This window comes from Seriola lalandi, unplaced genomic scaffold (assembly GCF_002814215.2).
Source record: "Seriola lalandi dorsalis isolate HSWRI2012SDOR001 ecotype SW California unplaced genomic scaffold, Sedor1 jcf7180002054582, whole genome shotgun sequence".
Classification (NCBI taxonomy): domain Eukaryota; kingdom Metazoa; phylum Chordata; class Actinopteri; order Carangiformes; family Carangidae; genus Seriola; species Seriola lalandi.
Window position 1 is genome coordinate 1,376,453 of NW_019525135.1, and position 12,218 is coordinate 1,388,670.

The 12,218-nt window shown below is 38.8% G+C and overlaps 2 protein-coding genes across 2 annotated transcripts in view; both read left to right on the forward strand.

Annotated features, from left to right (window-relative positions):
* The window catches only part of LOC111664020 (uncharacterized), a 6,390-nt gene extending 5,179 nt beyond the window's left edge, over positions 1-1,211 (forward strand). Inside the window, exon 5 of the mRNA XM_087177149.1 lies at positions 730-1,211. Within this exon, the coding sequence (XP_087033275.1) occupies positions 730-1,211 (482 nt within the window). The remainder of the gene's footprint in view (positions 1-729) is intronic.
* A 1-nt stretch (position 1,212) lies between these two features.
* Positions 1,213-12,218, forward strand: LOC111664004 (uncharacterized). Its single transcript, XM_087177150.1, has 14 exons — positions 1,213-3,100; positions 3,758-3,963; positions 4,466-4,530; positions 4,836-4,984; positions 5,106-5,177; positions 5,297-5,740; positions 6,623-6,828; positions 8,238-8,302; positions 8,588-8,736; positions 8,843-8,914; positions 9,564-9,883; positions 10,145-10,209; positions 10,304-10,449; positions 10,694-12,218. The coding sequence occupies exons 1-14, from the start codon at positions 1,213-1,215 to the stop codon at positions 10,789-10,791; spliced, it is 3,945 nt and encodes a 1,314-aa protein (XP_087033276.1). The 3' UTR covers positions 10,792-12,218.

The following is a 12,218-nucleotide window of genomic DNA, read 5'->3' on the forward strand; positions in this document are numbered from 1 at the left end:
AACCAGCCAACACAACCTCACCACCAGCAAACACGACCTCACCGCCAGTCAACATGATCTCACCGCCAGTCAACACAACCTCACAACCAGCCAACATGACCTCACCGCCAGTCAACACAACCTCACAACCAGCCAACATGACCTCACCGCCAGTCAACATGACCTCACCACCTCCAGTCACCACAATGTCATTGCCAGGTACGTCTCCCACAGTCTATCACAATCTTTCAATTCCACTGTCATTAAATGTTCTTACACAACAATCTAACGACAAGTCAAGGAAAAAATAATCGTCTTCAAGGTATCAGTGAAATTTAACTCTATTCAACTTAAAGGACATGATATTGTCATTTAAATATTACTCAACACAAATACAATGTTATATCACAATTCAGTGTAACTTTCTGTCATGACAACCTGGTTGTCATGACATGCCTAAACATGCCTGTTTTATTTAATTGCCTTAAGCAATTGCACCACCAGTCAATGCATCCTGACTACAACTCAACATGACCTCAGCACCACTCCAAAATGTGCAAAATATCGCATAAACATTTGATAATTCTCTGCCTACAACTTCTCTATTACCAATTTATTATTTCAATATTATACATCATAATCAATTGTAATAAAAATTATGTGTTAAACGTTCCTAAAGCAACTGTCATTTGAAGTGAAGACAACCAAAAACTCTGAAAGTGAAATTAATGTATATGAAATCACCACCAGGAAATGCAACTTCTCTACCACTCAACATGACCTCACCACCAGTCAATATAACCTCACCACCAGTCAATGCAACCTCAACACAAACCAACTTTACCTCACCACAAGGCAACATCACCACACCGCCAGTCAATGTAACCTCAACCCCAGCCAACATGACCTCACCTACAGTCAATGCAACCTCACCACCAGTCAATGCAACCTCACTAAAAGCCAACATGACCTCACCACCAGTCAATGCAACCTCACCCTCAGCCAACATCACCTCACCCCCAGTCAACATCACCTCACCACCACATGACCTCACCACCAGTCAATATAACCTCACCACCAGTCAATGTAACCTCACCCCCAGTCAATGCAACCTCACCTACAGCCAACATCACCTCACCTACAGTCGAGGTAACCTCAACACCAGTCAATGCAACCTCACCCCCAGTCAATGCAACCTCACCTCCAGGCAATGTAACTTCACCCCCAGCTAACATGACCTCACCACCAGTCAATGCAACCTCACCTTCAGCAAACATGACCTCACCACCAGTCAATGCAACCTCACCCCCACTCAATGTAACCTCATCCCCAGTTAATGTAACCTCACCATCTGTCAACATGACCTCGCCACCACTCAGTATAACCTCACCACCAGTCAATGCAACCTCACCACCAGTCAATGCAACCTCACCCCCAGTCAATGTAACCTCATCCCCAGTTAATGTAACCTCACCATCTGTCAACATGACCTCGCCACCACTCAATATAACCTCACCACCAGTCAATGTAACCTCACCACCAATCAATGCAACCTCACCCCCAGCCAACATGACCTCACCTACAGTCAATGAAACCTCACCACCAGTCAATGCAACCTTGCCAACAGCCAACATAACCTCACCTACAGTCAAGGCAACCTCAACACCAGTCAATGCAACCTCACCCCCAATCAATGCAACCTCACCTCCAGTCAATGTAACCTCACCCCCAGCTAACATGACCTCACCACCAGTCAATACAACCTCACCCCCAGCCAACATGACCTCACCACCAGTCAATGCAACCTCACCACCAGTCAATGCAACCTCACCCCCAGTCAATGTAACCTCATCCCCAGTTAATGTAACCTCACCATCTGTCAACATGACCTCGCCACCACTCAATATAACCTCAACACCAGTCAATGCAACCTCACCCCCAGTCAATGCAACCTCACCTCCAGTCAATGTAACCTCATCCCCAGCTAACATGACCTCACCACCAGTCAATGCAACCTCACCACCAGTCGATGTAACCTCAACACAAATCACTTTTACCTCACCAACAGGCAACATGACCACACCACCAGTCAACATGACTACACTGCCAGTCAATGCAACCTCACCCCCAGCCAACATGACCTCACCTACAGTCACTGGAACTTCACCACCAATCAATGCAACCTCAACACAAACCAACTTTACCTTACCACCAGGCAACATGACCACACCACCAGTCAACATGACCACACTGCCAGTCAATGCAACCTCACCTCCAGTCAATGTAACCTCACCCCCATCTAACATGACCTCACCACCAGTCAATACAACCTCACCTTCAGCCAACATGACCTCACCACCACTCAATGCAACCTCACAACCAGTCAATGCAACCTCACCACCAGTCAATGCAACCTCAACACAAACCACTTTTACCACACCACCAGTCAACATGACTACACTGCCAGTCAATGTAACCTCACCTCCAGCCAACATGACCTCACCTAGTGTCAATGTAACCTCAACACCAGTCAATGCAACCTCAACCCCAGCCAACATGACCTCACCTACAGTCACTGGAACTTCCACACCAGTCAATGCAACCTCAACACAAACCAACTTTACCTCACCACCAGGCAACATGACCACACCACCAGTCAACATGACCACACTGCCAGTCAATGTAACCTCACCCCCAGCCAACATGACCTCACCTACAGTCAATGTAACCTCACCACCAGTCAATGTAACCTCACCCCCAGTCAATGTAACCTCAGCACCAGTCAATGTAAACTCACCCCCAGCCAACATGACCTCACCACCAGTCAATGCAACCTCAACCCCAGCCAACATCACCTCACCTACAGTCAATGCAACTTCAACACTAGTCAATGTTACCTCACCCCCAGTCAACATGACCTCGCCACCAATCAATATAACCTCACCACCAGTCAAAATTACCACATCACCAGTCAACATGACCTCACCACCAGTCAACATTACCACATCACCAGTCAACATGACCTCACCACCAATAAATATAACCTCACAACCAGTCAACATGACCTCACCACCAGTCAATGCAATCTCACCAACTCCAATCACCACAATGTTATTGCCAGGTAATGCGATCTCTCCCACAGTCTATATTTGCCACTGTCTCTAAATGTTCTTACAATCACAACAACATTGATTAATATTTTATTGTGTGATAGGTGTGCTTATACAAACTGATAATCATAAGCAAATTTCATTAAATTATTTAATAAAAATTGAAATGATTAATTTTGTATATTTTTTTGTATTATTTTCAGTTGCAGCAACTTATGTTGTGATGTAAAACACTGTCAGCAATCCTCCTCTTCTATCTTCATGTTTATTTTAAGTGCAATGCATGCACACATGCGCGTGCACACACACTTCACAATAACTTTCTGGTTCATGTTATTTCTGTGTCATAGTATTATGCGACAAACAGACAATATAACGTTAATCTGTCAATTTAAATACCTGGTTGCTAGCTAGCTTTCAAATTACAAAATTAATGCAACCTCTCTCCCAATCTATCACTGCCACTGGTTTTAACTTTCCTTACTGTCACAACGACTTAAAAACTAGTCAATGAAATACTATCATCTACTCAGTTAAATGTCAGGTACACTAAAGAAGGAAGCTACAATATGTGCATCACAAGCACTGAGACCAGTTTTTATATTTATAAATATAATTTGACTGCTACAATTTCACCACCACCTCCTTAAAATATTTTATATTTCTAGGTAATGCAAGTTCTCCACCTGCAAGTGGGACGTCAGCACCACCAATATTGACCATTACTGGCTCTCCCGCTGTAACCACAACACCTGCCCCACCACCAGAGCCAAAACTTAAGGTGGAATTCAAGTTGCAGAAAACTTTTACTCCACAATTGACCAACAAATCTTCACCAGAGTTCAACCAATTAAAGGACACAGTATCCACAGCGGTAAGTAATATATATGTATTTTATTGGTCTATTGCCTTTTGTTTTGTTCCTTCTTTTTTTTAAGATTCCATATAATACTTGGACATTTTAGATAACAGAATTTAAAAAGACACTGTTTCCTTAAGAAAGTTTTGCACAAGATTCTCAACATAGATATAATTTTGACCTTTGTAGTGGGAATTATTTGTCAAGACACTATAGAAGACGATGGGATATAAAAAGTCAATACTAATACTGTTATAAAATACATTTCCCTTAAAATATTGCTAACCAAAAATATTTAGAGATGTCAGATTTAACACATGACCTCCAAACATTTTTAAAAATGTAGTCAGAAAAAATGTATTGTCATGGTTTAATGTAACGGAAAAAAAATCATCCTCTTTTAAAACAGTAATGAAATTTCATGAAAAATGTTTATACTATAAACAGACAATTAAAAAGGATCCTTTATGTTTATCTTGAAATTTTATATATATCTTTTTATATAATTCATTCACAGCTCAACGCAGTCTATTCACAAAAATTTGGACCCAGCTTCAATCGCACTGTCATCAACGGCTTCAGGTATACAACATGACTTGGTGTATTTTTGCTAATGTATTAATTTGTCTTTGGTATTGTTGTAATGGAAATGGAAGAGATTGTTTTGATTAGTTTTTGTAATATAAAATTTAATTCACAATGCTATCATACATGGTTTATCATTACTATTAGAAATCAGATGTTCAGGTTTTTATGAATGGATATTGTTTTTCATTGACAAATATATAATTCCTCCTTATCATGGAGCCTTAGTCAAACAACGATGGCCACAATAGCCAAATAAGATACAACTCTAAAAAGTAACTTCAACAATATTTCTATTACAGTCAAGGATCCGTTGTTGTGGATGCTGAGCTGATATTCAATAATGCAACTACACTACCAAATGCCAGTTCTGCAACACAAACTTTGAAGACTGCTGCTTCCAGCTCTAATTTTTCCCTCAGTGTCAACACATCATCCATTGTTGCTGAAGGTAAGGCTTTAAATTGTTACCAAATGTCAAATTTTGTATATGTTTATCATAAGCACATACTGAATGTATGATGACAATAATGTATTAAGGACAACACTTATTTGATATTTGTTATTTTCAGTTGTGGTGGCAGCAACTGAAGCCCCAGCCACAGCTGCACCTTCAACACTGATGATTACAACTGCCTCAACAGGTATTATAATGACACAATAAGTCCATGACATTTCATCTCTGTTGAGTTTAAACTTTCAGATAATGCAGTCACTTAATCATTATTCAACAATTAACTTAATCAAACAATTGCACCACCAGTCAACGCAACCTCAACACCAGTGAACACAACCTCACCACCAGTCAACATGACCTCACCACCAGCCAATGTAACCTCACCACCAGTCAACATGACCTCACCATCAGCCAATGTAACCTCACCACCAGTCAACATGACCTCACCACCAGTCAATTCAACCTCACCACCAGTCAACATGACCTCACCACCAGTCAATTCAACCTCACCACCAGTCAACATGACCTCACCACCAGTCAATTCAACCTCACCACCAGTCAACATGACCTCACCACCAGCCAATGTAACCTCACCACCAGTCAACATGACCTCACCACTACCCAATGTAACCTCACCACCAGTCAATGTAACCTCACCACCAGTCAATGCAACCTCACCACCAGTCAATGTAACCTCACCACCAGTCAATGCAACCTCACCAACTACAATCACCACAACGTTATTGCCAGGTAATGCAATCTGTTCCACTCTATCATGGTCACTTTCTTTAATTTTTCCTCACAATCACAAAAACGTGACCATCAGTCAATGAAATATTATCTTTTTGTGAGTAAAATGGCAGTAACACTAAAAAATCTAACTGCAGTATTAGTATCCATGACATTGCTTGCAGTGCAATGTCTGTATTTGTTAACCCATTTGTATCCACTATATAATTGCATAATTTGTTTTACAGCACTTAAAGTAGTAGCTGGGCTAAAATTTGTGAATGTTTGAGGCTACCGTGCAAGCTTTTCTTAACATTCTTTTTTTTGTAGTCATTAGTCACATGTGGTTACTCATTCTATTATTTTTTCACAAAAACACTTAATATAGTTTCCTCTGATCCATTTATCAAAATCATTCATGCGCTTAATGACCAGATAGAGTCATGAAAAAAAATTTCCAATTTACTTTTAAGGAGAAATTTAATTGCATTAGCACAAGCTTCCATACATTTCTATGGGGTTTATGGGTATTACTTTGTTCCTTTTTGAGGTTTCCCAACCACTGACAAACACCCACACCCACACACACACATATCATCCTAAATATCGTATGATATTAATGGTAGTATCTCAAAATCTACAAGGAGCTACAATTGCTGGGTACCTTTGGATTCAAAATGACTTCAATTTCAATATTTATGCTTTGATCCAGTGTAAATCTGATATTTAGCATGTCAAATTAATGTTAAACTTATATATATATATATATATATTTATATATATGCATATGTATGTGGGGTTTTCCTTGACATACTAAATATAGTCGTTTGTCATTAATGGGTTTGCAACTTGAATTGTTCTGTCATCATATTTATTACCAATAAATATTTAATACATTTCTAGGTAATGCAAGTTCTCCTCCTGTTAATGGAACATCAGCAGCACCAGGAATCACAACTATTGGCACGCCAGCTGCAACCACAACAGCTGCCACAACATCAGACCCAAAAATTAAGTTGGGATTCAAGTTGCAGCAAACTTTTAATCCACAGCTGACAAACAAATCCTCATCAGAGTTTAACCAATTAGAAGACAAAGTAACCACAGCGGTAAGTTCATATACAGACAGTTGACAAATTAAAAGAAAAACTTGTATGAATAAGTAGAGAAACATAATGAATGCAGATGCTTTCAGACACGTACACTGCATGGTACAATTAAACAATTAACAACCCATCATGCTCTGTGGCAGATATAAAAATACAGGCCCAGTTGATTCTGATTTTGTATCAAGATGACAAGAGATAAAGATCTAAGTAACTTTGAAAGAGCTTTCATTGTTGGGATACAGATGGCAGGTGCTTCAGTCACAAAGACTGCTCAACTGACTAGTGTTTCAATAAGAACAGTGACATCTGCATTTAGCTCTACGGAAAAGACGTTAGTAAACAGGGTCAGACATTGTGGTTGACAACACATTTGATGAGGGTGATGTCCATATATTAGCGCTATATACAAGGAAAAACAGAAGAGCAACTCTTCCTCAGGTGACTGAGAATGTCAATGCAGGACATTGTCAGACTGTGTCAGCAAGAACAATCCGTTGACAATTACATAGAGGGGGATGTTATATTAAGGTTGCAGCATATAAAGCCCCCATTACCAAGATGAATGCACATTTGAAAGTTCAGTGGTGCAAAAACCATAGACACTTGTATACAGAGATGTGGAAAATAGTGATATGGTCAGATGAGTTATCTGTTATCATATTGTTGACTAGTGGGTGAGAGCATATGTGGTGTACACCAGGAGAACAGTATAGGCCTGAATGCTTCAACCTTACAGTGAGGGGATCTGGTGGCTCTGTCATGCTGTGGAGGGATTTTACTGGTATGGTTTGGGTCCATTTGTCCCCTTAGAGGGAAGGGTCACTGTAAATCAATAAATACAAAGTTGTTCTGAGAGATCACCTTTATCCTATGATTAAAAATTTCTGTCCTGATGGGAGTGGTATCTTCCAGGATGGCAGCGCCACCATCCACAGAGCATGAGGGGTCACAGAGTGGTTTGAAGAGTATGAAAATGATGTGAGTCATGCTGTGGCCTTCACAGTCACCAGATCTCAACCCAGTTGAACACCTATGAGAGGTTTTGGACCGATGTGTTAGACGAAGCCAAATGAGGCATCCCTCCAGTATAGTCCAGAGGCTTGTAGAATTAATGCCGTATAGCATTGATACTGTCCTAGTGGCATGTGGTGGTATATTCATCTTTGTGGTGCAAAGTTTTGAACAATCCAAGATAGATAATCACCATTAATGTAATGCTAATTAACGGTTAATAGGATACCTATAAAGCGGCGTGATACATGTAGTTAAAAGTCCCAGTGCTGTTGCCTCTCGTCCAATCAAATTACTTGGTTGGAACTAACTGTTGTATAAAAAGGTAATATCAATTTTCTTGCCTCATATGTATTTTGACAATTTATAACTTTTTTTTAAATGTAATTCATTCACAGCTCAATGCAGTCTATTCACAAAAATTCGGACATAGCTTCAATCGAACTGTCATCAACGGCTTCAGGTATAAATCATTGCTAACTTTGTTATTTAAAAAAGTTATTTTTGCCTGTTTGCTATTGTATTGCTCTGTCTTTTGTTAATAATAGCAATGAAAAGAATGTTCTAATTTCTTTTTTGGTACTAGAAAACAGTGTTCAGTATTTTATGAATGGAATTAAATAATATTTTATTCATAAATATATCATATATCATCCTTGTCCTGGAGCTTTAGCTAAATGACAATGCCTACAATATTCAAATAAGGTTACAGCAGTAAAAAATAACTTCAACAATATTTCTGTTACAGTCAAGGATCCGTTGTTGTGGATGCTGAGCTGATATTCAATAATGCAACTACACTACCAAATGCCAGTTCTGCGGCTCAAACATTGAAGACTGCTGCTTCCAGCTCTAATTTTTCCCTCAGTGTCAACACATCAACTGTTGTTGCAGAAGGTAAGACTTTATATCAATACCAAATGTCATTATTATTGTAATACTGAATGTATGATGACAAGAATGTATTAAAAGACAACACCTATTTGATATTTGTTATTTTCAGTTGTGGTGGCACCAACTGAAGCCCCAGCCACAACTGCACCTTCAACACTGATGATTACAACTCCCTCAGCAGGTATTATCATGACACAACCAGGAACCATGAAATTTTATCTCTGTTCAGATTATACTGCCATAAATACTGTCACTTAATGATTACTCAACACAATATACCAAATACAATACACTTTTCACAACTCAGTGTAACTTCCAGTAAATGTGACAAAGGTATCTAATCACCAGTTCTAATCAATGGAACAACAGGACACAACAAGTTAAACACCGCTTGTGCAATCAATTAAATATTCTGCCTAAAAGCAATCAGTTGTTATAGACGTTGATCAGTTGTGATGAAAATGTTTTATTTTATTAACTTAATCAAAATCATTGCGCCACCAGTCAACACAACCTCATCCCCAGTAAACACAAGCTCACCACCAGTCAATTCAACCTCAACAGCAGTCAATGCAACCTCACAACCAGTCAATCCAACCTCACCACCAGTTAACATGACCTCACAACCAGTCAATCCAACCTCTTCACCAATTAACATAACCTCACCACCAATCTCCACCATACCACCTACTGGTAATGCAGTCTACCACAGTCTATACATCATTACCAGTTGACTTTACTAAGTAGACAGTATGCAATGATTTTGTGTAACTGTAATCAACATCAAAACCTGCATTATTCCTAACTGCAATTTATGTTTATATCAACAGCTCCAAATACTACAGCTGCTCCAACTGCGGCTCCTAATGCAACAGCCGCCCCTACTGCTGCTCCCAATGTTACAGCGGCTCCAACTGCTGCTCCCAATGTTACAGATGCTCCAACTGCGGCTCCTAATACAACAGCTGCCTCAACAAATTCTTCCACCGCTGCACCAGCTATTTCAACCACCTCTGCATCAACAGATCCTCCTACCTCCAGTGAGGGAACTCTGGGTCTTCAGTTCAGTCTCAACCAAACATTTACATCAGTTCTCTCCAACTCATCCTCAGCTGCATTTCAGTCTTTGGCTACAACAGTGGTCACAGAGGTAAGATGTTGCTGAAATCCTCAATGGGGTTTTTTGACTTAAGCCACAAAAGTGGTCAAAGAGTTTAGATGTTTGAATATACATCAGCCAAATTTAAAAATTATTATATGAATTTCCATAATTCACACTTCATACAATGACTATTTCATTGTATTAGAAGGTATTTTTTTCCGTTCTAATTGGCTTCAAGTTTCAAGTCCCCTAGTCAGACTGAGCCCACATACCATTTGTTTTATATTAAATTGATATGTTCTCTTTTAGGTAAATGAAGCGGCCAAAACGCTGTATGGATCATCTTTCCTTCGTTCCTTCATTAATGCTTTCAGGTAAGACCAAATTTCGATCACTAACTAATGTTTGCCAAACATGTGCTGGTCAGTTGCTGTTATAAAGTCTTACTCTCGCTCTTTGTCTCTGTAGAAGCGGATCAGTGGTTGTCGACATGACTCTTGTGTTCAAGGACAAAAATTCAATTCCTTCTGCAAGCAGTGCAACTACGCAATTCAGCACTCAACTTTCCAGCAACTCTTCTACCCTGAACCTTATACCAGGCAGTGTATCTGCACGTAAGTTATTAGTTTTATTTCAGACTTTTTGAATTCATGGTTTACATTTATTAATCTGTTAAATAATGAAATGCACGTTAATATGTCATATATGTAATGCCTCGATTTTTCTAAATATAAAAGCAAAATCCGGGCTCAAGTTTGGGATGTAGCTTCCTTTTGAACATTCATTTTGAACTTGCAAAATTTGTTTCAATCCAGAGAATTTCACTGATTAATATTTATGTTTTTTGTAATATTTCAGAGACAACATCAAGCAGTCGTCCTCGACCCACGATGGGCTCATTGGCAGTCTTTTCACTAACACTGCTGGCTGTGGCACAGATGCTCATTGACTTATAGTATATTATAGTGTTATAGTACACTGACTTGACTAATAACTTTTACTGGCCTATCAAGTGTGGAAAAAAGCAAGTAGCAATGAACCAAAAAAACACATGAATGTACATTATGAAATTTACCAGTACAGTGTCATGTGGTAAAAAGATATGTGCTGTGTGTCAAACATTGAGAAAGTTTTTCAGTATTTTCCACATTTGATGTTGAAATTTCTTGTTTTAATTACATTTTTATTTACGTTTTATTTAAAGTACCAATCATAAAGATTTTAGGGTCAAGAGTGTCTCTATATGATTTGGCATTTTTGTTGCAGTTACCATTCAATGCATTTGTTTTGTAAAGGCTTCTTTATATGCTATATTCTTCATTGTGGCATTGTTAACATTTTCAAAATGTAAAACAATAATGTACCAAATATTTATTTCAAAGTAAAAGCATTGCATGATTCAGCAAGATATAGTAAATATCCAATGCCATTGTTCAGTGTGAATGAAGGAGCAAGTGTCAACATACTGTGGTGCCAAAAGCTAAAGGTATGGAGGTAACATGATCTTGATGCTGGAGAACAATGATTCATGTTCTGTCTGAGACCAACCATTAATGCTGGAGCTTTTAAACATTTTGAACTATGAAGATGATCTTCATAGTTAATAGATTTGAACATTCAGAATAATTGGTATGGATATGCTATATATTAGATTTGTGATGACTGAATGGAACTGAACCTTTGAAAAAAATGTATTTGTAATTGTCAACAACAAGGTTTATGATTGTCACCAAGACTTTTAAGGGAATTCAAATGAATACATCATAATGTGGACATGAAAGTATCAGGAGAAAAACCTGGCTTTTGGACATCTGAGAACCTTACAAGAAACACATCCTGGCAAGATTCTGCACATCATGTGCAACTCTATCTTGTTCTGAAAATCACTTCATCAGAAAACAATGGTAAATTGATACCCACATTGGAAAAGAGGAGCTGTCCACAATCATCTGTATTGTTTGAATGGTGACACAGAATATATAAATCTTCTCACGTGTCATATCTTAAAGGTCTTTGATTTCTGATTGGACACTTTAACCAGTTTTTGATGTCATATCTATGCATTTTTCATAGTTTAACACACCTATTTAAGCTTTTGGTTATACACTCTAGCACATACAAACCTGTAATTATGAGATTGCCTTGCTGCCTTGGCCTGTGACTGCATAATCAGGTATGTAATATCTCGAATGGTGACCACATCCTGCATATGAGACTCCCAAAACAGGAGGGTTATGGTTTGGGGTTTTACATACATGATATTTCTAATAGTGAAAGTACAATCCATTGACTTCTATTGAGAGTGACTTGCCATTTTCTCATAATGTACATGCAATATGAATGACACACCAGAAGAGGGCTGCATTGCCCCGAGGATGTTTCA

Bases quoted from the DNA above. Each gene is read 5' to 3' on its own strand.
- LOC111664004 (XM_087177150.1), top strand. From the start codon at position 1,213: ATGACCTCACCACCAGTCAATGCAACCTCACCTTCAGCAAACATGACC. The intron at 3,964-4,465 runs GTAAGTAATATA...ATTCATTCACAG, and splicing joins AGGACACAGTATCCACAGCG to CTCAACGCAGTCTATTCACA. The intron at 8,303-8,587 runs GTATAAATCATT...TTTCTGTTACAG, and splicing joins ACTGTCATCAACGGCTTCAG to TCAAGGATCCGTTGTTGTGG.